Source organism: Gastrolobium bilobum, unplaced genomic scaffold (assembly GCF_033153095.1).
Source record: "Gastrolobium bilobum isolate Gb01-03AN ecotype WA unplaced genomic scaffold, APGP_CSIRO_Gbil_v1 utg27228, whole genome shotgun sequence".
Lineage (NCBI taxonomy): Eukaryota > Viridiplantae > Streptophyta > Magnoliopsida > Fabales > Fabaceae > Gastrolobium > Gastrolobium bilobum.
Genome location: NW_026895579.1, coordinates 60,420 through 87,169, shown reverse-complemented (window position 1 = coordinate 87,169; position 26,750 = coordinate 60,420). Strand labels below are relative to the sequence as shown.

At 38.2% G+C, this 26,750-nt stretch overlaps 1 protein-coding gene across 1 annotated transcript; it reads left to right on the top strand.

Moving 5' to 3' along the window:
- The first annotated feature begins 309 nt into the window (after window positions 1–309).
- Window positions 310–4,410, top strand: LOC133317626 (systemin receptor SR160). The gene has a single exon (XM_061519486.1). The coding sequence runs from the start codon at window positions 471–473 to the stop codon at window positions 4,053–4,055; it is 3,585 nt and encodes a 1,194-aa protein (XP_061375470.1). The 5' UTR covers window positions 310–470; the 3' UTR covers window positions 4,056–4,410.
- Window positions 4,411–26,750: the final 22,340 nt, after the last annotated feature.

The following is a 26,750-nucleotide window of genomic DNA, read 5'->3' as shown; positions in this document are numbered from 1 at the left end:
AACTGAAATAGGAGAAGTTTTCAAGATAATAAATGAGTCAACTAAATAATATTCTTAATTACAAAGAATAATTAATGATATTATTAAATGTGTTTGTCTTCATGTTGAATACATTTTCTTATGAAGCAAGTAGAAGGATTTTTTTAGTTAGTGTTGAGAGTAGAAAAAGAAGAAGGATGAAAAAATATATACATGAGAAAGCCTTGATTATAGATTAACAAATAGAGTGTCACATGGCATGTGAGCAACAGCTGTGTCCATTCTTCAACTTGATAAATACCCTTCTTACCTTACTTCCTACGACTTTTTTGACTCTCTCTGTTTCCTCTCTATGAACCAGAGCTCTCTCTCTCTCTAATGGCAGAGCTCATACCCTGAACACAGATACAGCTTTTACTCATAAACAGAGACACACACACACACACACACTTTCTCTTTCTTTCTCTCTCTGTCTCAGAACCTCACAAAAAATGAAACCCCACTACAGCAACCAACGCCGCTCTCTCTTGCTTTTGCTCTTGTTCTTGTTCTCCTTCTCTCTCCACCCTTTACCATCTTCTTCTTCTTCTACCAGAGACCCCACCCAGCAACTGTTAAACTTCAAAGCCACTCTTCCGAACCCAACCCTGCTCCAGAACTGGCTTCCGAACCAAAATCCATGTTCATTCACCGGGATTACCTGCAACCAAACCTATCTCACTTCCATAGACCTCACCTCCATCCCACTCGGCACAAACCTCACCGTTATCTCAACCTACCTTCTCACCCTCGACCACCTTCAAGTCCTCACCCTCAAATCAACCAACCTCACCGGTTCCGGTGCCGTTGGCCACAGTTCCAAGAGTACCTCCTCATTAACAACCATAGATCTATCTCAGAACACCATTTCTGGGTCCTTTTCCGATTTGTCCTTCCTGGCCTCATGCTCCAACCTCCAATCTCTTAACCTCTCCAACAACCTTCTCGAATTCGATTCTCCACCTCGCTGGAAGCTTGGCCTCAATATTCAAGTCCTTGACCTCTCTTACAACAAGATTTCCGGTCCCAACTTTCTCCCTTGGATCCTCAACGTCACACCTGGGTTGAACTACTTGGCTCTCAAAGGGAACAAAATCACCGGCGAAACCGACTTCTCCGGCTTCACCACTTTGCAGCATTTGGACCTTTCCTCCAACAACTTCTCCGTCGCCATTCCTTCCCTCGGCGAGTGTTCTTCCCTCGAGTATCTCGACCTCTCTGCCAACAAGTACTTCGGCGACATTGCTCGCACTCTATCACCTTGCAAGAACCTCATCTACCTCAACGCTTCCAACAACCAGTTCTCCGGTACGGTTCCGTCTCTCCCCTCCGGTTCCCTGCAGTTCCTCTACCTCGCCGGAAACCACTTCCAAGGCCAGATTCCGGTGACCCTCGCCGATCTCTGCTCCACTCTTGTCGAACTCGACCTATCCTCCAACAACCTCACCGGCTACCTCCCCGGCCAGTTCGGCGCGTGTTCCTCGCTTCAATCATTAGACATATCGAGCAACCGGTTCGCCGGGTCGTTGCCGATTGATGTGTTGACGGAGATGAGTAACCTGAGAGAGCTCGCCTTGTCGTTCAACGAGTTCGTTGGGGTTGTACCGGACTTGCTTTCGCAGCTTTCAAGTTTGGAGTTGTTGGATCTGAGTTCTAACAACTTGAGCGGTTCAATCCCTATGTCGCTGTGTGAAAATGGTGGGAACAATTTGCAGGAACTGTACCTGCAGAATAACCGTTTAACCGGTTATATTCCACCCACGCTCAGCAACTGTTCCAACCTCGTTGCCTTGGACTTAAGTTTCAACTTCCTGACGGGTACTATCCCTGCAAGTTTAGGGTCCCTTTCGAAGCTTCGTGATTTGATCATCTGGTTGAACCAGCTACACGGGGAGATACCCCAAGAGCTTATGTACATCAAGACCCTTGAGAACTTGATCCTTGACTTCAACGACTTAACTGGGAACATTCCTTCTGGGCTAGTCAACTGCACCAACATGAATTGGATCTCCCTTTCCAACAACAGGCTCAGCGGCCAGATTCCGGCGTGGATTGGGCAGCTTTCAAATCTGGCTATCCTCAAGCTCAGCAATAACTCGTTCTCCGGCGGAATCCCGCCGGAGCTCGGGGATTGCCATAGCTTGATATGGTTGGATCTGAATACTAATTTGCTCACCGGGCCAATCCCTCCCGAGTTGTTTAAACAATCCGGGAAGATTGCGGTTAATTTCATTAGTGGGAAGACTTATGTATACATCAAGAATGATGGTAGTAAGGAGTGTCATGGTGCTGGGAACTTGCTCGAGTTCGCCGGGATTAGTCAGCAGCAGTTGAGCAGGATTTCGACCCGGAACCCTTGCAATTTCACTAGAGTTTATGGAGGTAAGCTGCAGCCAACGTTTAACCATAATGGTTCTATGATCTTTTTGGATATTTCACACAACATGTTGTCTGGGAGTATTCCCAAGGAAATTGGGGTAATGTACTATTTGTATATCTTGAATTTGGGTCATAATAATATATCTGGAAACATTCCACAAGAGCTTGGGAAGATGATCAATCTCAACATACTTGATCTCTCCTACAATAGGCTCCAAGGCCAAATTCCACAAACATTGACGGGGCTTTCATTGCTCACTGAGATTGACTTGTCAAACAACTACCTGACCGGGATGATTCCGGAGTCCGGTCAATTTGATACTTTTCCAGCTGGCAGGTTCCAGAATAACTCTGGTCTCTGTGGAGTTCCTCTGTTGAACTCGTGTGGGACACAGTCAGGAGCTAGTGCAAATGCCATAAATCAGAAGTCTCATAGGAGACAGGCATCTCTTGCGTGGAGTGTGGCTATGGGATTGCTACTTTCGCTCTTCTGTGTCTTTTGTTTGATTATAACTGCCATTGAGACGAGAAAGAGGAGGAAGAAGAAGGAAGCTTCCCTTGATATCTACATTGATGGTAATTCTCATTCCGGAACAGCCAATGCCAGCTGGAAATTGACCAGTGCCCGTGAAGCACTTAGCATAAACCTTGCAACATTTGAGAAGCCTCTAAGGAAGCTCACTTTTGCAGATCTTCTTGAAGCTACCAATGGCTTCCACAATGACAGTCTTATTGGTTCCGGCGGTTTTGGCGACGTGTACAAGGCTCAGTTGAAGGATGGAAGTGTTGTGGCCATCAAGAAACTCATACATGTCAGCGGACAAGGGGACAGGGAATTCACTGCTGAAATGGAAACAATTGGGAAAATCAAGCACAGGAACCTTGTTCCCCTTCTGGGCTATTGCAAGGTTGGAGAAGAAAGGCTCTTGGTTTATGAATACATGAAATACGGGAGCCTAGAAGATGTTCTGCATGACCAGAAGAAAGCAGGGATAAAGCTGAACTGGGCAGTGAGGAGGAAAATTGCCATTGGTGCTGCAAGGGGATTGGCTTTCCTTCACCACAATTGTATCCCGCACATCATTCATAGAGACATGAAGTCAAGCAATGTATTGCTTGATGAGAACCTAGAAGCCAGAGTCTCTGATTTTGGAATGGCTAGGCTTATGAGTGCTATGGATACCCATTTAAGTGTCAGCACACTAGCAGGCACCCCTGGCTATGTTCCTCCCGAATACTATCAAAGCTTCAGATGCTCCACTAAAGGTGATGTTTATAGTTATGGTGTTGTTTTGCTGGAGCTGCTAACAGGGAAAAGGCCAACGGACTCGGCTGATTTTGGTGATAACAATCTTGTGGGATGGGTTAAACAACATGCCAAACTGAAAATAAGTGATGTTTTTGACCCTGAGCTCATGAAAGAAGACCCCACTCTGGAGATTGAGCTTTTACAGCATTTAAAGGTGGCTTGTGCTTGTTTGGATGATCGACATTGGCGGCGTCCTACCATGATTCAAGTCATGGCAATGTTCAAGGAAATCCAGGCGGGGTCCGGCATGGATTCTCAGTCTACCATAGCCACCGAGGATGAAGGTTTCAATGCAGTTGAAATGGTAGAGATGAGCATTAAAGAAGCCCCTGAATTAAGCAAGAATTAGGCGACAAATTCCGGACACTTCAAGAGGTTCTTTGGGAAAAAGACAGGAGGAAAAGGAGGAGGAGATGACGCATCCAGCTCCCCTAAAGTTTTTGTCCTTCTTCTTTTGCTGGTTCAAATTATTTCAGATATATAAGAGGAAACGGTTAAAAGGGGATTGCTTACCTGGGTCTTTGATGTATGTAGTTCTTGTTATTTTTATACATAAAAAAAAGTTGTTTAACTTGTATATAAACAGCTTCAGTTGTTACTACCTATGTTTCCTAGAAATTTCAAAGTACTTCTCATTCAGATATAATCTTGAAAAGATTCTGTTTGAATCTGCGACCCCAGTGATGGTGACTAAGTGGAGGATCTTTTGGCCCTTTCTTAAGGCTGTTTGATTTGTTTTCACCCATTTGATAAACTGCAACTTTTGCTCTGATTTGCGATAATATGTCAAAATATGTCTTTAAAATGACTCTCTAACATCAATTTTCTTGATTAAGAAAACCATACCATGTTGTCCTCAAAGTTGTTCTGAGCCTACTTACTCTTCTTGTTTGTTTGCTAGTTTAAAGGACTCTATAAGAGGATGTATCACTCTGCTGATGCTATTTTCTCTTCCGCTGGCTAAATAATTTTGGCCTAATAGATAACATACATCTGGAGTTAATGCGCTGTCTGTATTTATCATCTATGTCAGTGCTACTTTCACATCCATTTTTCTTATGGAATTTTCCTTTTAAAAACAAAAGGAACAGTTAAGCCACTTGAATTTAGGGTAATGTGGGTTTCGCCATCTGTGTCTCAACACGTTTCTTGGATCAACCTCAAAATTAAATGCTTGATAGTCCCCGCTTTTGCAAGTTGAGGAAAAATTACAGTAGATAAATGAAATTGTGCGCATTGCCATTTCCCAAGACAAAAATGGGGTGTCATTAGAATTGAGATTCAAGATTGTAAAAAAATAAAAAAATAAAAAAAGCAGTGTGGCATAGGAGGCAAATGTCAGTTGTTAAAAGATGAAAGCATCAGAAGGATGGACCAGACCCTTGACCTATGGAAACTGAGTACTATGGTAATTATTGTCACAGTATTTAGGATGATTAATGATATTTCGAACCACAAATAATCAGCTTTAGTTCATTTTTCCCCAGAGTTAGCAATTCTGGTTGGACCATCTTTGATGAAGGTCCCCAATCTCATAATTGTAAATCTTTTATACGAAACTAGTATTTTTATAATTATCAAGAATCTTCAACTCATGAGTGATTGCTCATTTTTTATTAAGAAATAAAATAAAATAAAAAGGAGTACTGTAAATGAATCCATTTTGTCTGTTCTCCATGGATGTCGTGCTTAGCACGTGATCTGAATCATGGAGGTGGTAAATTATTACTTTCTCTGACTGGGACAATGTGCCCCTCTAGTGGCCACAACACTTGGATATATATTAAAGAATGGTATCCATTAGACAAAGACAAACATTTTGAATAAATTACTCGCACTAATAACAAGGACTTGAATTAACTTGTATTAAACGGGCATGTGCAATTTAACTTTCGTGTGTGTCCCTTCGTGTGAGAGGAAAACATTTCCTAGTTGTTTCTTTATTATTCACGTGACGTAGATTACTCGATTAGTTCGATTTGAACTGAATATAATTATATAGGTGATAAAGCTTTCCTCACAAAATTTTAACACAGTTAGTTAAACTAGAATTATCATTTATTAATTGATTCATGTATTTGGTGATAAATATTTCTTTACTTTGAAGCATAAAGCTAACATCTCAGCTATTAAATACTCACCATGACCATCCCTTATCAGTTCCTCAGAGCTTAGACTAATGTATTCATATAATTAATGTTATGTTTATTTCTTCTTTCTTAATAATTTCATTATAGTTTTATTTTATTTTGTGTTCACCTCGTGTCGTTTCTTGTTCCATTGTCCGGGTTACAACTCTGAACGAGTTGGAAATACTTTCATTAGATTTAGATAATTACACTGTTAGTGTCGTTATGAAGGTACATAAAGGTGGTACGTACGGTTAAATTGCCCATTAATTTTTATTATTGTGGATATTCCCCTATGAATCTAGTATGCTTTTTTTACCAACCCATAATCCGAGAAAGAAATAAGGTTAAGAAAAAAAAAAACGTAGTACTATATAATGGTATTATATATGGTATTTCCAATGATCTTGTTGCTTAATCCAACTACACAAAACAAAAGAAAAAGAATATATAACTAGAAAAATCAATCACGGAAAGAGGTTTGGAAAATTCAAAATTTGAAACAGAACCTTGTGTTAGTTGAATGTAACTCAACCGTATTGTTCAAAGTGTCACACAGCCATGTACATTTATGTGAGATGGAACTGTTTGACCCAAAACTGTAGTATTTGATTTGAGGCACATAGATCATAGATGTAGCTTTTGCAACTTCACACAAAGTTATTCAAAGCCCAACAAGAGCTTTCAAGAACTAAGATTCGTGTGGTTCGCACATTCCCAGCCACAACTATTAGAATGACACGCGCGGGCTTGGTGACACGTGGGCCAATGGGCACCTGGTTTTGTCGGAAAGGTTATCCTACAACTTCGTCCTTGCCATACGAAGCCGTCGCTTACGGGTCCCGCTTGAATTGACCCGAAAGTTTAAAATAATAATCGCCATGTGATGATTCCTTGAAATGCTCATTAGTTTAGGATTAAGTAATGTTGCTTGATACTATGATAATAAAATAATGTGGTGGATAAATATTTTATTATCATGATTTAATAAACGGGCGTTGTTTTAGCTTTCAAGCGAGAAAACAAAAGAGTAATAATCCAACAAACATGTGGTCTTGAATTTGAAATGTGAATATGGAGTTATGTTAAAAAATTGGTATAATGAGTTTTCCCGCATATATAATCTTACTTATTTGAATTGAATTAATCAACTAATCGATTAACGAATAAAAAAATCTCCAAATAAATTTATCATATTTAAAGTTTAGATTATTATTTTTTGTAATGCTACATAATTTTTCAAAAAGAAAAAGTAATGTTGTTACCAATTTAACATAATTGTTAGAGAAAAATATAAAATTGGTAATGTAACTTCATCCAATAACTTAAGCTTTTGAATTGAATTGATTCTTTACATGATATCAGGATTCACATGTTCGATCCTTACTGCCCCTTATTTAATGACGTAATTAATTACGTCTTGTGGAGTTTCTTAGCACATGTAAGAAGGGGTGAAATTGGGCTGGGCTGGCCTACAGAGGCCTACAGCTCGGCCTACGTCAGACCAGGCTTGACCTAGTATATTTCGTAAAATAGGCCGAACTTGGACCTTGAAAAAGCTTGTTTAATAAAAAGGCCGTAGGCTCACTTTCACAAAGTCTAGCCTATAAGCCTACATGTCGGCCTATATTGTATTATTTATTTTAAATAAAATAAAATAGAATAAGTATGACTTGCAGAAAAAAAAAAGATATATATTTAATTAATTGCAATTATTTATAACTTAATTATATTTTAATAGAAATCTGACTTTATTTCTTATGTAGGAGAAACCAACATCTCAGCATGTTAGATTGTGTATATGAATATATTAAAAGGTTTTTGGGAGATGTTATACTTATTACAAGCATCATGATGTGTTTGTTGGATTCACGTAGTTATTTTAATTTACATAGTATAGATTTGTTTGTTGGATCTGATGAAATATATGTTATTTAATTTGAGCATTTTGCTTTTAAATTGACTTATATGTGATTGTATGAGTTTTGTTGTGATTCATGATTCTGTTTGGACGTTGAAATTATGATTTTTGGTTTAGCAACAGAATTTGAGTATTTTGTAAAGTTGATTCGTAGTTCCGCTTGGAAGTTAAAAATTAACAGGCTAACGAGCTAGGCCAGGCCATTTGTTTTTTATAAACGTGCCAAGTCAGGCTAACAGTTAGACGCGTACTAGGCTTAGGCCAAGCTAAATTGAAAATTTTTGGCATAGGCTTGGGCTTTTCGGGGCAAAGCTTGGCCCAGCCCAGCCCACTTTCACCCCTACATGTAAGTGAGTCTGTGCATTCTCCATCCTTCACGTTTAGCGGGCTTTCGAGGGAGCGTATTAGAAAATATATAAAATCATTAATGTAACCTCACCCAACAACTTAAGCTTTTGGGTTGGATTGATTCTTTACAATAATTTATTCAATAAAATATAAATCATTATCCATACAAATATTAATAGTTATTATTCATGAGTTAAGTGAATAACAATATTAAGTGAGCTTAAACACTATAATCAAATCCAAAATATGGTACTCACTTAGATTCCCTTTAGGCAGCGTTTGTTACAATTTTTTTTTAGGATTTCCAGGAAACTGAAAGTAGTAATCTTATTTATTCACGTTAGATACAAGATTTTTTAAAATTTTCTGAGAATCTGATTTTCCCGGGATTTTATTTTGTTTGTAACTTTTTTGAAAATATCATCCAAGAATACCATCCAAGGGATGATATTTTAGGATTTCTATGATAAGGAAAAATTTAATACAACTAAACATAGTATCAAGAAAATTAATCCAATATTTCCGGAAATATTTTAGTCTACCAAACAACTTTTTGATAATATTCCTAAAAAACTCATTTTTCTATCATATTCCTGAAAATCGTGATTCCCACATAAAAAGAAATTCTTGTCTACCAAATACCCTATTAAGTTCTATCATCATTAGTTTGGAAGCCTGAAAAACTCGAACACGAAACTCATTTAATGTTATTGCTAACTCTCACTAGGATTCTTCGAGAATAATAACTGCGGAGTGAAATTAAAATGAAGAGGTCCAACTAAACTACAAAGAAATGTCGACAAAATGTTATGATATGGTGGTACGAGAGGAAGGGAGGGAGGGACCATCCTCTCTCAGTGCGCGTGGAATTCACTGGTTATGTACTATACGTTATGATTTTAAGAAAAGATTCTAATGTAAAACGTGTACGATCAAAAAGTGTTGTTTACACTCCCCTGCTTGGTCGCATATACTAAACAGATCTATCAGGTAGAAGTGCAAGGACGGGACGGGCTGTGTCACGCGTTCTTTTTCTTTTCTTGTCGTTTCCATTTTCGTTGTTGCAACAGTTTCTTTTTGGGTGATTGGTTTTTTACTCGAACCGTGCGATACAAATGTTCAAGACCGTTTATTGACGATACTTACCACCTTATATATTTGATGAATATCTCAATCAAGTTTCTTAATATACAATTTCTTAAAAGGGATATATTGAACTTATGACTATACTGCATATGCATAAGGCTCCCATATGCTAATCTTTTATGAAATCCACCGATAAAGGGAACTGAAAAATGTAGGGTTGTACAAAATAAACCAACCGAATTGAATAGATACAATACCAAAAATAAAAATAAAAATGAATAGATCCAAAGCGAATTGAATTGCAATAATTAAAAGAATCGATTCAGAATTAATTCAAAATCAGTTATGAATCACAATTTTGTTTTGAAATATAAACCGATTTTGAATGGGTTTCAAACCGATACCAGTTCTAAGCTGTTTTCAAATTGATTTGAAAAAATAAATCCAATTTAAAAAGTAAAATAATTCGGTTCTTTGAACTAAATCGGTTAAAATATGTACAATTCGATTTAGCCAAAAAAATTGATTCGGGTTAAATAATACCTACAATATCCTCTGATCTTTAAGTTAGTTAAGTGAAGAGTGCTATCTATACGGATCAACGTATTGTTAAAAGTTAGTTTCTGTTCTATACTAGGGATAGAGATGTATATTCAAAGACTAATGAGTTTATATTGGATTTATGGCTCTCTCAGGTATTTATGAAGGAGATACCTTTGAATATAAACATATCACCGTGCACTATAACAGACGATATGGTCAAGGCATGAGATGTGTGTATAGTGATAGCTAATAAGAGGAGAAAGAGTGTACCTATTGTTGAGATATTCAAGTGTGATGAGTCCCACATTGGTTGGTAATGAGATAAGTGAAGAGTATATAAGTGGAAGGACATATGAACCCAATGCCTTAAGATTTTGGGTTGAGATATCACTAGCTACGGTTGGTGTAGCTTAGTCCATTGGTGGTGTCCCCCGCCACGGGCTTCTCCATGGACCCGCTTGACAATGGTATCAAGACCGGGTTGGGCTCGAGTTAGCCTGGTGATTGGCTAGAGGCGAGTTGAGTACTTGGACCTAGGGTACTCCGTTGAGGGGGAACATATCAATGCTAGATTTCACACTTGAGGGGAAGATTCTTGAGATATTCAAGTGTGATGAGTCTCACATTGGTTAGTAATTAGCTAAGTGAAGAGTATATAAGTGGAAGGACCCATGAACCCAATGCCTTAAGGTTTTGGGTTGAGATATGGTGTCGAATTCACTTGATACGGTTGGTGTAACTTAGCCCATTGGTGGTGTCCCCCGTCACAGGCTTTTCTCTGGATCCGCCTGACAAAAGTGAAAAGATAAAAAGGGTTATTGGCCCACCACGCCTCTGCTGCACCACTTTGATGACGGTCTTTGTTGTTGGGGTCAGCAGAAAGGCAATTGGGGTCCCGCTTCCAGTGAGAGGGCATTGAGGCTAGGTACTGTTGGGGGCTTCTTATTCATTGTAATTTTTTCTTTTCTTAGTAGTTTGTGTTTGGGCCAATGAATAGTTGCTGTTAGAATTTTTTTTATCCTATTTATACTCTCCTTGTAAACTGAGTGACTTGTAATAAGTGGCGGTGAGGTGAATATAGTACAGACAAGCTAGACGTAGCCTACATTGAGAGGTATGGATTTGTGATTGAGAATCAACAAACCGTCGAGGATGATGAACCAAGTAACTATGAGGAGGCAGTCAAGGATGTTGACTCTTCTAAATGGCTTGAAGCCATGTAATCTGAAATAGATTCGATGTATCAAAACAAGGTATGGGCCTTGGTTCCAAAACCGCAAGGAATGGTTCCCATCGGTAATAAGTGGGTCTTTAAGAGAAAGATTGATGCAAATGGCAACATTCAAACCTACAAAGCTAGCTTGTTTGCGAAAGGATATCGTCAAAGACAAGGAGTTGACTATGATGAGACTTTCTCACCAGTTTCCATGATCAAATCTATTAGGATCATGCTTGCCATAGCAGCATATCACGACTTTGAGATTTGGCAAATGGATGTCAAGACCGCCTTCTTGAATGGATTCTTGAAGGAGGAAGTGTACATGACACAACCTGAAGGTTTTGAAACCAAAGGCCAAGAGCATATGGTATGCAAACTGCAAAGGTCGATATATGGGCTAAAGCAAGCATCACGGAGTTGGAATATTCGTTTTGATGAAGTCATTAGGAGTAACAGTTTCATCAAGAACGAGGATGAACCTTGTGTTTACAAGAAGGTTAGTGGGAGTAATGTCATTTTCTTGGTACTTTATGTAGATGACATATTACTAATAGGAAATGACATCTCCTCATTACAAACAACTAAAGAATGGCTTTCAGAAAGCTTCACCATGAAGGATTTGGGAGAAGCGACCTTTATACTTGGTATAAAGATCTATAGAGATAGATCCAAGAGGTTGCTGGGTTTATCTCAATCCACGTATGTTGACAAGATGCTAAAGAGGTTTAGCATGGAAGGGTCGAAAAGAGGTTTTCTTCCCGTCAGTCATGGGGTACATCTTTCCAAGGCTATGTGACCTAAGTCACAGCCTGAGAAGGATCACATGAGTGGAATTCCATACGCTTCGGCTATCTGATCCATCATGTATGCCATGATATGTACGAGACCAGATGTCTCATATGCTTTGAGCATTACGAGCAGATACCAGTCTGACCCTGGTGAGGGTCACTGGACAGCAGTCAAGACCATCCTTAAGTACTTAAGAAGAACTAAGGATGCGTTTCTAGTCTATGGTGGGGTGGATGAGCTTTCAGTGAAAGGATTCACTGATGTCAGCTTTCAGAGTGACAAAGATGACTGCAAGTCACAGTCAGGGTTCGTATTCACCTTAAATGGTGGGGCAGTGTCTTGGAAGAGTTCCAAGCAGGAGACTACAGCAGATTCAACGACAGAAGCTGAATACATAGCTGCTTCAGAAGCGGCTAAGGAGGCTGTGTGGATCAAAAAGTTCATATCTGAACTAAGTGTGGTTCCAAGTGTGGATGAGCCCATACAGTTGCTTTGCGACAACATTGGAGCCATTGTGCAGTCAAATGAACCTAGGTCTCATCAAAGATCTAAGCACGTGCTCCGCATATATCACCTGATTAGAGAAATCATTGATAGGATGGATGTAAAGATGGATTATGTTCCTACTGATGATAACCTAGTCGATTCTCTGACGAATGTTGTTTCTCAAAGAAAACATGATAGTCATTTTGAGGCTTTGGGTATACGTCTTAGGTCTGATTGGCTCTAGGCCAAGTGGGAGCTTGTTAGTATATGGATTTCCTAGAGACAATCTTTTCATTAGATTAGGACATATGCGTACCTTTTATATTGTCGCAAATAAATCATAAGCACTCTTTATCCTGTTTCATATTTTGTCTCGATATCATTGTTTATATATTATATGAGTAACTGGATAAACCCCTTGGAATAGAATAGGTATCTCTTGAGTATCTGTGATGAGATCACGATCATGGGGATTCAAGGATACCAGATGTTTATTCATAATATTATGTTTCTAGTCTAGAGACACTGAGAATGGGGATCAGTAATCTCGGGTAAAACTAGCTCGGCTTATCTACTTGTATTCAGATACAAGGTAAACACCTCATGAGCTGCAGATATAGAGATGTCTTAGCTTAAGTCGTGGGTGGACCTATAAGGGTATAGTTCGCACTGAACAGACCCACAAAGAGGCTCTATGAGGAAATCTCACAAATAGTATCATTATAGCAGCTTCTTATTATTTAAGGTATGCCTTTCCTTAGACCAGAAGTTTTCACCTAGACTGTGTTCTAGATGGCATGTTTTGATTGTATACCTCGTATGCCTGAAACATGGAGATTCATAAGTATACCTTTGGACATGTCCAGAAAGAACACAAGCCTATGGTGATAAGCTGAAGGAATTCGTCAAATCTCTGTGAGGGATTAGGATATCTGTAAATCAGAGAAATCAGGATGACAATTACGGGACTCGGGAATCTATGCATAGTAAAAGAGATCATGAGATGATCTTCCTTTAGAGTCAGTAAATTGAAGATTCTCTATTTTGAATTAAAGCTTACCCTAGACAGCAAGGGTTGATACATCTCCTCACCCTAGGTTTGATGGGAAGGTAACCGAGATGAAAGGAAATACATACGGTAACCAAATACATTTAATAGGATGATCATGTCACTAACCTAACTAGCTCTGGGGCAACAAAGCATTGCTAGTGCTCTGTGTTGTCATTAAATGAGTTGTGGTCTTATTGAGCCCAAACCCATTTATGTCAGTGGCTAAGTTAGGTCTAATGGGTCACACACTAACACCTTATTGTCTTGACATTATAGCATTAAAGATTTTGGGCCTAATAATGGTTGTTAGCCCAAGAAGAAGTTTGGATGCCCACCTAAGAGGGAAAGGGGCGCATGGATTGTTGTAATGGGCTTGGATGGTCCAAGACATTATTAATTAATTTAATTAGTTAAATTAATTATCTAATGCTTAAATTTAAAATTTAAATTTTGAATTTGAATTTTGAATTAAATATTTGAATATTTAAATTAGAATGTTTAAATTTGAATTGGCTATGAAAGGGTGTTTCATAACAAAAGGATAAGATGATATCTTGATAGTATCTTGTCAGGATCAAATCCCAAGTATCAAAAGGAGATCTTTGGAAATCATCAAGGATGATTAGGGCGCTGATTTGGTGGTTTAATGATGGTCATTCAGTCAACAAATTAAGCTCCATTCAGATTTGGTTGGTTGTGGAAATATTTGATTTAGTTGATTCAATTTGAATTGCAACTAATCAATATTTATGGAATGATTTTGGGCTGAATGGGGCGCACCATATGGTTGACCATATAATGGTTATTAGGTCAAATTTTTGACTAGGTGTAGACTTAGTTTTATGAGGAAAGGATAGGAGTTTGTTGATTAGGTTTAAATTGCAACAACTCCACTCTTTCCTCCACAAAATGGGCGCTCCATGATCATATTTTTGGGGAAAAATCTGATTCAAAAGTATTGCTCTTTCATCTCCTTAAATGCTTCCTTTTAGTCAAGTTCTCTTAAGGTTTTTTTTGAAAAAAAAAAAGCCACTCTCTCCTACAATTCATGCGACACTTTTGTGAGTTTTCTAGCTGAAAATTCACTTATCTAAACACCTTGAAACCTAGCCTCCTTCCTCTTAGCAAGGGACGCCTAACTTGCCTCCTTTGGTGTTCGTTGGTGGCTTTGAAGAATAGTTCTTCTGTCTTGGCATAGGGTGGTGTGGATCAACATTAGAGGGCTTGTGTCTTCAAGCCTAACATTGATCGTCTTCGAGTTTTGAATTACAAACAAGGAAACATTTTGTCCTAAAGCATGTATCTTGAATTGGTATGTGTAATTCCGCTTTGAAAAATTTTTGTTTTCATCCTTACATACCTTCGGCCTTCAAGGCTCTTTCTTTCATGAAATGGGTAGTGGAATGGGGACGTTACAGAACGAGTGGTCAGAGGTTAGTCACCTGTAATGATGATGATGACTGTAAGGATATGGAACAATTTAGAAACGTGGGAGAGAGGGAAAGGTGAAAAGGGGTCAGTTGTCTTAATGGGTGAGGAGACGGTTGCTTTTTCAGGGCACGTTTTCAAGATTTCCAATAAATCCAAATTTGATACGGCTGCGTACTTTTTGAGTGACTCAGCAGGGACAGATGTCCCAGTCACTGTTATCTCTTAACCCAGGGAACGTTCCCTTTGTCTTTTCCTAAATTACAAAAGTAATAAGATGCTGACTAATTGAATGTAAATCCAACCTAATAAGGAGAAGGGGAACGTAAATCATAACACATAACCAATTACTATTTACTACAGTGTGTGTGTATATATATATATATATATATATATATATATATATATTTTAATTGGGATTGTGTGGTTAGTGAACCACCCTAAAACTACGTTCTTGGAACGGAACGTATATTATTTGGACTTTGGAGTGGAACCTCAGACGTTCCCTCCATTTGGGAGCCATGTGGTTAAGAGTAACCAGCCCAAAACTTTGCTCTTTGTCAGAGAGCAAATGAATCCACTGGGTTGCCTCCCAGTCAGCGCTGAGTTTAATGTCTTTAGCTAGACATGGTACTTACCTTTCAGGTCTCTGGAGAAGTTGTTGAGGGAACTTCAGTGTCCCCTAGTAGTTTTCCTGGTGTTCTGGTATTGAGGCTGACACTGACCACTACATCGTTCCTGGTGACATATTCTTTGACATAGTTTTCCAGGGTGTTGATGCGTTGGTCATTTCTGTGGAATGGAACGTAATTTGTTCTTCTTTGTTGTTCAAACGTTCCACTACTGCTGCCTTGTTGATACTGCTGCTGCTGCTGATTGTTGAATGGTCTTTGTTTCATAGGTGGCCTCCATTGGGGATTATGGTTCTGATCTTTCATGATAGTTCCTCCAGGATTGGAATTGGTGTTGCGTCCTGCTTGCTGATTGTCCCTGGCTTGGGTGAATTTCCTGTTTCCAAAGTTTTCTGCATAACACACCAATGCAGTAGATGGGCAGCCTGTTGAATTATGAAGGTCACCATAGGCTGAGCATGGTTCAGTTTCAGCTGCTGTGAGTTGCAAGCCTTCCATCCTTGGTGCTTCTTGATGAGCTTTCAGGTTCTTCATCTCATTCATGAGTGAAGCTAGCTGGGCTTCCATGGTAGTTTGTTTGTCTAGTTCTAGCATGCCAGGCTTCCTTACTGGGCTCACCTGTCTATTGGCCATTGGAGACATCTTTCTGCAGTGCCTTCTATGATTTTATACCTGGATTCAAGCGTTCCGGTAAAAAAATATCCTCCTACAGCAAAATCTAAATGTGACGAGAAGTATGGTCAAGTCCCTTATAGAAAGACTGCAATACTCCCCAACTCTCTACCCCATGGTTTGGACATTTTCTGATTATGTCCTTGTATCTCTCCCAAGCTTCATAGAGATTTTCTCCATAAAACATTCTGAAGTTAGAGAGCTCTGCTCTCACATCAGCTTGGCGAGACATAGGGAGAAACCTTTCTATAAACTTGTTAGAGAGTTCCTCCCACGAATGTATTGATCCAGGGCTGAGAGTTTTCATCTATGTTTTTGCTTTTAAGCCAAAGGAGTGAGGAAATAACCTCATTCTCATACTTTCCTCTGTCACACCCTTAGCTATAAAATTATCACAAATATCTTGAAATGTTGTGAGGTGTGTGTAAGGATCTTCTGCAGGGAGTCCATTGAAGACTCCAGCTTCTCTGATCATGTGAAACATGATGGGTTTCAGTTCAAAATTAGGTGCTACAGGAGGGAGGATTACTCCCCTCTCTGGTCTGTTCCGGAAAGGAGCAGCCAAAGTTCTAAAGTTTTGTTTAGGAGGAATATCTTCATTATTATTGTGATCAGCCATATTTTTAAAAATTTCTTCCCTGAGGTTTCTTCTTCTTCTGTGAAAGGTACGTTCTGTCTCAGGATCAAAGAAAAACTCAGGTATTTCAGAGGAGTGGTGAGAATCTATTTCAGACTTTTCACTCATAAACCATAAAACACAAGTTATATGAACAACAGAATCAGTGACAAGAAATAAATGAAAAGAAAATATGAACTATACAGAGTATGTACTAAAAACAGTAATAAGAACAAAATTTAATATTTCTATCCCCAGCAACGACGCCAAAAACTTGTTGGGTGGTTTGCTGATGGTGGAAAAATGTATTTTCTGATGAAGGACGTTCCTCTATTCTAAATTAGCAAAAGAAAACAGATTTGTTCCCTTGCTTCCAACCCAAGTGCGCAAGTGCACGAATCAAGTAATAATGGGTGTATTAATGCCCAGATTATCGTTCCCACGAGGATAGAACTCTAAATAATGTCTTAAACTATTTTATAAAGAATGAAAATGAGAAGAAAAGTTAGTGATTGAACTGTCTAGTCAAACGTTCCCTACTGTCTTGACAACGTTCCTCAGGAACAGTAAGTTTAGTCTGATGGCAAACGCTTACTCGCTACGTTATATATGTGATCCTTCCTGTTTAAGAGAAGGTGTGATAATAATCATTGGAGATTGATAGATACAAGATTAAGTAAAGTAAAAATAAAAAAGTTATAACTATAATCAAGAGACAACAAAGTGGATGGTTTTAAAAACAATTTAACACAAGAAACGGATTTACTGCTCCATTCTTAAATAGTTATTTTCTCTGCGCAAGACTTAGCACTTTTTGGCTTTGTCCCAGTTTCTTAACTGCCAACTCTGATTCCTCAGCTCATGGACTAGATGGCTCAAGATTTTTCATATTCCTATGGCTCCCTTGACACCAACAGGTACTTGATACAGAATCTTAAAGTGGACGAAGTGGCCCCTTATTCCTAAGGTGACGAATAGTGTCGTTGTCAAAACACTACCTTCCCCCACTGGCTAAGCTGTCTGAAATCCCTTCCTTAAGGAAGTTCCTTTCTCAGTATGTGTTCTACTTCCATTGATACACAATGAATATAGCTTACTTAGCCAGAGAAATACAAGAAGCATCAGTCAAGAGTTTTGAAATTAATTCTTTAAAAGTTTTACAGCTTATCCGTTCCACAGATACTTCAGCCCATGGCTGTTACTTTAAACATAATTATTCTAAACTGAAGTCCCATAGACCCGAGATTTAGTTCAGAGATAACGAGTGGAAAGGAAAGAAGAAACATTTATATTGAAATAAAACAAGAAAGATTACAACAAAATGTAAAGTGGAGAAGATGGTTGATGCTCGTAGTCGTGAGGAGTCTCAAGTGAGTGATACAGAATAAGGGAGAAGTGTTGTCACTTAACTACAGCTACAACTATACAAAATTAACTACAAACTAAATACTAAGTGATCTTCTTCTTAAGGAATTCAATCCCTTAGGAATTCGATGATGTCTTCATGTTTAGGACGCCCTATTTATATGCAGAAGAGTGAGTGGCAGTCTTATAAATTTCCTTGGAATTGGTTTCTGGACAGTATGGTTGGGGCAGTGGCAACAGTGTTTGGAAGCTTGCAACTTGTTGGATGGGACAACTTTTGTTGAGATTTGCCGTTTTATTGCAGTCCCTCATGTCTTGCTTTCTCTCAGCCAATGAGAACTCATTAGTCCCTGCTGTTCACGTTTCTCTGTGCTTGAGTGGTGCACCGCCTCTGCTTTACGAAGACGTTGTTTCCACGTTTCCTGCAAAGTTATCAGAAGCATTAAATGAGTGGAGAAGGTGCAATAAATGTTCTCAATCTGTTCCCCTTTTAATATGTTTTCCAAAGGATTACGTCATCATCCGTTCTCCCACTGTGTTTTGTCACAAAAGTGTAAAATAAGTGATTTTCATGCTGAAGTTGCTCATCAGATGAGGGAACGGATGGTATTTTTCCATCAAAATGGGCTTAGAAAGGAACGAATTTACATCCCATTAACAACGAAATGAAAAGTGGAGAATATGGTTGCTGCTCGTGAGGACTCTCAAGTAGGTGATACAGAATGAAGAAGAAGTGTTGTCACTTAACTAAAGTTAAAACTATACGAATACAAAGAAAACTATAAGATAAACTAAGTGATCTCTTCTTAAGGAATTCGATGGTTGTCTTCGTGCTGGAACGTCCTATTTATAGGCAGAAGAGTGAATGGCAAGCTTGTAAATCCCTTGGAGTCGGTTTTTTGACTGCATGAAATAGGCGGTGTGAACAGTGCTTTGAGGGGCGCACGTGCCTGGATGGGACAATTATTTGAGATTTGTCTTTCCTTCTGATCTCCCCCATGCCTTGCTTTCCTTTTCAGCCAATAGGAACCGTTTATTCCCTGCTGCGCACATTTCTCCTTGGTTGATTGCTGCCCACTTGTGCTTAATTGGAAACTTCTTTTCAACGTTTCCTGAAAAGTGGTCAGAAAGATTGAGTGAGTGAAGCAGGTGTATTTAATGTTCTAAATTTGTTCCCCTTTATATATATTTTCCAAAAGATTACGTCACCTTCCGTTCCCCACTGTGTTTTTGTGGTAAGGATATAAAACATGTGCTTTTAGTGCTAAAGTTGCTCATTAGGTGAGGAAACATAAGGTGTTTTGCCATCAAAATGGGCTTAGATGGGAACGAATTTTTGTCCCATCACTACCTATTAAGCTATAACAATCTCGTGTCGGTTAATTTATGTGCTTAATGATATTGTGATTTTGTTTATGTTTTGAAGTGTTAGACAATAAACGTTAGGGATAAAGAAAAGTAGGATTGTGAGAGGATATTAGTTGTAAGTTATGCTACGAAATGGTTGGTGAACATTGATGAGTGAAAGACCTAGAAATAGGAATAACTAAAAAGGTTTGGCCAGGAGCTAGTACAACTCAATTATTCATTCAAAGAATTAATAATTACACAAAACGTGCTTATAATTCTTTATTCATCGGGAAACTTTCAACATAAAACATTTGGCTTGTCTATAAAGAGAGAAGTTATATTCAAATTTGGGCCATGCACTTCTCCTATAAATCTTAATTAGCACGTTCAAACCAGTGTTTAAAAACCCGGCCCGGCTATCGACCCGGCCGAGGTCAGGGGTCACAGAGTCACTAGTTCAACCGAGGGGTCACGAGGTCACTATGCTGACCCGGTTTTATTTATTAATATATATATATATATATATATATATATATCCCATATGAAACTATTAAAAAACAAACCCCAATCATCAAAGATTCAAAATATACTTAACATAATTCACCAATTACATCCACAAGTCAATACTACACAACCTAATTAAAGTATCAAGATACCAAAGTACAAAACTCATATTCTGCTGGGGTCATTACGCTGACCCAGTTCTTCCTCTTTTGAGAAGGTCCATGACTAAGAAAAATTTAAAGGAAGTAAGAATGAGTTTTTGTTTTCCATCGATGACCGTAAGAATTTTATTTGAATGGGTAAAATTCTTACCTTTTCTAGGTCGTTAGGAGAGAAGAGAACGATTAGATTTAGGTTTGTAAGCATTTTTATTTTATTTATTTTATAATAAAATGATGTTGTTTCATGAAATTTAAAAGAAAAAAAAACATGCAGTGACCTCCTTTGATCCCTCTGACCCGGGAGTCACTGAAATCTGGTCGGGTTTTGGGGGTCAGAGGGGTCGATATGCATCTAGGGTTCAACTTGTGACCCCAACCATCAGAGGGGAGGGGTCAGGGTTGACCCAGGTCAATCCGGGGGGCGGGGTGGGGTTTTAAAACACTGGTTTAAACACCACTTATTTTTAAAGTACTATACTACCACCCTTCAAAATAATTGAGATGTAAAATATTTTAAATATTCCCTTTTCACTACGAAAAACACAAGGATTAAGGATGGACAAATTTCATCCCTAAATAGCATGATTTTGTCTCTAAAAAAATTTAGGATAAAATTTGTGATGAAAAATAATTCCTCTTTAAACAAATCGTTGCTAATGGTTTGAGACGAAAATAAAATTTTGTCTGTAATATTTAGTTTTTGTCCCTAATTCAAGAAACAAAATCGAATTGAAGAAGGGTGAAATTTGTCCCTATTAAGGACAGGTTTTCTGTCCCTATTTGGCATGTAAAATTTTGTCCCTACTAGGGATAAACACATTCTGTCACTAATAAGGACGAATAATTTTCATCCCTATTAGGGATATAATAGCTATTTTCTTATTAGAAACAAATATTGTCTGTCACTAAGGAAATTATTTTTCCCTGTTAGTAGTGGAATCTGTTCGTCCTTAGTAAGGATGAAATTTTTTCATCCTTAATTATGTCCCTACTTTTAATTTTTTTCCTAAATTATGTAATAAATTCTTTTATTTTTTTAAAAAATTTACACCTAATAGTCATCACACATCCTAAATCATCAAACTCACATAAAAAATGTAAGCTAATTTGAACCTAATAATAATTATAATCATACAAATCATCTTAGTCATAACCATATACGCTAAGAACAAGTCGTAATGATAAAAAATATTGCTAAAACAAAAATAAAAAATGTGTCAAACAATAGTATCAACTAACAAGTATTGTTCATAAAATGTACAAAAGGAACACAAAATGCCTATCAACTTTACCCATGTAACTAGGCATCACAATCATCATCATCTTCATTGACTAAATCCTCGTTGTGTGCCTCATGTGTAAGAGCTATAGTAGTGGGCATGGAAACAAGAGCCATCAACATCGCTAATTGCTTTCATAATATTCTCCTTTGTATAATTCAATTAAAACAAATGTTACAAAAACGTTGAAAGTTATCCTATTTGTAGATTTAATGCCAACACTTTTAGTTAAACTAAAATCATATGCTTAAAATCAAGATGGTATCAGAGCTCACATAGGGATCTGATATCCCCGCTTTTTCCGCTGATTCCTTCTTTTTCTTGATTTTCTTCCTTCTTCCTTCTTCCTCTTCTAGAATTTGCTTTGATTCCAATGGATAATCAAAATCCATTTCCAGAGAACATCACAAACCAATCCAATCCATTTTTTTTCCATCCAAATGAAAGTCCATCGTTGATTTTAGTTTCTCCTCCATTAACAAGAAAGAATTATCATACGTGGGCGCGTGCAATGACCGTAGCTCTGATTTCGAAGAATAAATTGAGCTTTGTAGATGGATTGATTGTAGCTCCTTCTTCTACAGATCTAATGTTCCAGTCTTGGTTGCGATGCAATACAATGGTTCTTGCATGGATCCACCGATCGATTTCTGAAAATATTGCAAAGTCAATTCTGTGGATTGATCGTGCTTATGAGGTTTGGAACAATTTGAGAGATCGATTTGCACAATCTGCTGTTTTTCATGTTTCAGATATACAAGAGGATATATACAAATTACAGTAAGGAGATAAAAGTGTTAGTGAGTATTATACTCAGTTGAAGGCACTCTGGGATGAACTGGAGAATCTTAAACTATTGCCTCGTTGCAGATGTACACTTCCATGCAATTGAGGAGCTTTCAATTTGATACGGAATTATAGAGACAGTGATTATGTGATACGCTTTCTCAAAGGCCTCAAGGAGCAGTATGCACAAGTTAGATCACAGATCATGCTAATCGATCCACTTCCTAATGTGAACAGAGCTTTTTCCATGGTGATACAGCAAGAGAGACAACTATATTCTGGTGCTGGTACGAGTCTTGATGCGAATGTGTTTGCAAATGTAGTACATCAGAATAATTTTCATAGAGATGGAAACAATTATGGAAGAGGACGTTTGAACAATTATGGCTATGGCAGAAACCAATTGAATGGAGGAAGGTTATGCACCTACTGTGGTCGCACAAATCACACCGTGGAAACATGTTTTCAAAAACATGGATTTCCACCAGGTTACGAAAATAAAAACAATTCATTGAGTAGAAACAATCCATCAGCAAACAATGTTGAATCTATGGTTGAGCAACCAGATCAAGAAAATCACTCTCAACATTCAGAAGTGCAGTTTCCCTTTTCTCAAGAGCAATGCAGACAATTGATGCAATTGTTGCAGTCACAAACACCAGAAACTAATTTTGTTAATCATGCTTTGCACCACGTGCTAGTCTCAGCTGCACAGGTAGATGCAAATGCACATGCCCCTCTTACACAGTCAGGTAAATCCCATGACAATTGGCTACTAGATACTGGTGCCACTGATCACATATCATATGTGAAATCCCATTTTTCTTTTATGCACAAAATTATACCTGTCCCAATTTCCCTTCCCAATGGATTTCATATTCTTGCCACACATTCTGGTAATGTTCAATTAACCAGTACCTTAACTTTGGTGAATGTCCTTTATGCACCCGATTTCAATGTAAACTTAGTTTCAGTAACTAAACTCCTTGAAAATACACATTGTTCACTAACATTTCGACATTCAATGCGTTTTATTCAATAGCCCCATACCAATGTGATGACTGGTTTTGCTAGACAGCAACAAGGGTTGTATGTGATAGTCTCTGAGGATAGTAAACAAATTCAGTCCAACCTCTACAGTACTGTGAACACCACCTCAACAAATAAGACTTTTATTCTATGGCATCGAAGATTTGGACATGCATCTTCCAGAATAATGCAGCAAATGGCACTGCAATTTCCCTATATTTCTGTTGTTCCCGATATAGGTCCCTGTGACATATGCCACTTGGCCAAACAAAAGAAACCATCGTTTGTATTGAGTAGCACTAAATTAAATAAATTTTTTGATTTGCTACATGCAGACATTTGGGGACCACACCACCTTGCTTTTGTTCATGGTGACAGATATTTTCTTACTTTAGTTGATGATTTCTCAAAGTTCACTTGGGTAATTTTGATGAAGGCCAAAAGTGAAACCAGGAAGCATTTATGTAACTTCATTACAATGATTGAAACACAATTCAATTCTAAACTAAAGGTCATCAGAAGTGAGAATGGTCGTGAGTTCATGATGAATGATTTTTACTCCACTAAAGGTATCCTCCACCAAACAACCTGCATAGAATCTCCACAACATAATGGAGTGGTGGAGAGAAAACATCAACACATCTTAAATGTAGCCAAATCTCTCCTTTTCCAGTCCAATATCCCATTATCTTTGTGGTCATATACTGTCCTCCATGTTGTGCACATTATTAACCGTATTGTCACACCTTTACTTTCATATAAAACCCCTTTTGAAGCCTTACACAACACCCCACCCACCTTTACTCAACTAAGAACCTTTGGATGTCTCTGTTATGTCTCAACCATCAATGCTCATCGCATGAAATTTGACCAACATGCACGCAAAGGTGTCTTTATCGGGTATTCACAAGGAACAAAAGGTTACATTGTATATGATCTGTTATGTAGAGAATTTCATCTTTCTCGCAATGTAATCTTCTATGAAGATAATTTCCCTTTTCTTACAGAGCCTACCCTCATTGATCCTCCCAAAACCTTTGATCCTTTTAAGCCAGCCTCAACCTCTCATACACAATTTTTGTATGATATACCTACTGATACATTGCCAAACCCCATCTCTACTCCTAACTCCCCAAACAAAATGGCTATCACTGATGAAAATTTACTCCCTCCTTCACCTGTCTCCCCACCTCAACATTTCCCCACTCCCAATCATGAATCACCTCATGTTCCTCAAGATATACCTCTCAGAAGATCTACTAGAAACCGTAACCTACCACACTATCTTCAGAACTATCACCACAGTCTCCTTGCTGCTCAATCAATTCCGTCTCACTCAGGTACCACCAAAACTTCTACTCCTTATCCTTTATCTCATTATCTTTCTTACGATAATTGGGCATTACCATATAAACACTTTTGCCTGAATCTTACGGCCAACACCGAACCACGCACATATGCTCAGGCTGCCAAACATGCTCAATTGCAGCAAGCCATGCAAAATGAACTCAGTGCTCTGGAATTGAATAATACATGGACCTTAGTTGATCTCCCTGCAGAAAAGAATCCCATTGACTGTAAGTGGGTATTCAAATTAAATACCATGCTGATGGATCAATAGAAAGATACAAAGCAAGGCTAGTGGCTAAGGGTTTCACTCAACTTGAGGGAGTTGACTACTTTGATACCTTCTCTCCAGTTGCCAAATTGACTACCATCTGTGTCCTCCTCAGAGTTGCAGTAGCAAAGGGTTGGTATCTTCAACAGTTAGATGTCAACAATGCATTTCTTCATGGAGACCTTCATGAAGAAGTATACATGACTCCTCATCCTGGTCTCCATTGCTCGAAGCCTAATCAATTTTTCCTTTTACATAAATCATTATATGGTTTGAAGCAAGCCAGCAGGCAATGGCATTCAAAATTTTCTTCAGCTTTGTTCTCACTTGGCTACAAGCAATCCAATGCAAATCATTCTCTATTCACCATTCAACATGGCTCCCACTTCACGACCTTGTTAATTTACGTAGACGATATTGTCTTATCTGGCAACGATCTTCACGAAATTAATAGAGTCAAGCAACATTTAGATGACTGGTTCAAAATTAAAGTTTTGGGAGACCTTCGGTATTTTCTGGGACTGGAAATCTCACGTTCGAAGACAGGTCTCATCATTAACAAACAAAAGTATACTTTAGAAATACTTTCAGATACTGGTTATCTGGGATCCAAACCTGCTTCCACTCCCATGGAATCTTCCACCCGTTTGACAGTCTCTGATGGCAAGCCTCTTGATGATCCCTCTTCTTATAGGCGTCTTATTAGGAAGCTCTTATACTTAACCACAACCAGACCAGACATTTCCTTCTCCGTTAATTGTTTAAGTCAGTTTGTCTCCAAACCTCTTGACACTCATATGCATGTAGCTCATCGAATCCTTAGATATTTAAAAGGATCTCCAGCAACTGGCATTTTTCTACCTGCTTCGAATCCACTAAACATATTTGGCTTTCCTGACTCTAACTGGGCTTCATGCAATGACACCTGACGTTCCATGACGGGTTATTGTGTCTACTTAGGCTCTGCTCTGGTTACTTGGAGTTCTAAGAAGCAAGCCACTGTCTCCAGGTCTTCATCTGAGGCATAATATCGTGCCTTGGCCAGCCTAGCATGGGAATTCCAATGGCTGCAGTATCTTCTATCAGATCTTAGAGTTCCTTGGCTCAAACATGCACCCATCTATTGTGATAGTCGATCTGCTATATCACTTGCTCACAATCCCACCTTTCATGAAAGATCAAAACATATTGAAATAGATTTCCATGTTACTCGTGAGAAAATTAACAATGGACTTCTGCATCTACTTCCCATTTCCACAACTGATCAATTGGCTGATTTCTTCACCAAGCCTCTTTCTCTTACCATATTTCATTCATTGTTGTCCAAACTGGGCGTTCATGATATTCACCGCCTAGTTTGTGAGGGGGGGGGTATTACCACACGTAGCATCCACAAAGAAAGAAAGCAATCATTATAACTAATTCTGTTATATTTCATTTTTTAGTTAGTTAACTAATTCTGTTAGTTAGTTAGTTTTACTTTCGCTCCTTTTTACTTTGACCTGATGTATATAAATGGTGCAAGTTGCATCAGTGAAGACACAAGTTCATTTTCATAATAATACAGATATGCAAAACATCAAGACACAAAGATATAATAATCAATGCAAATCTTGTTCATGAAAATAAACTATACATTAAAAATTAGTATAACCAAGGTACACACAATGAGGCGGGTTGTTGATATCAAATTATATCAAAACAAGATTTAATAGGGAACTTTTACCAGCCAATATATATTTTCATTTTACAATATAAATCACTCAAATCTGCCGAGATAATGCAGTTACAGGTTAAGTAAGAGAGACAAAAAGAAAATTGTCTAGCCACACCCACAAAATTTGGACAACATTTCCAATTGGTCTCCAAGTGCATGACTTGAACTTGGTGAAATCTACCACAGTCAAGTATACACCCAAAGATCAAAAGGAAATGTAGCAGTCCAAACTTTCATCAAAGTATAAGATATAAGACTTAAGGACTAATAATTAATAAAGAAACCAAAAAGTTTCTTCCTAAAGTGTTCAACAT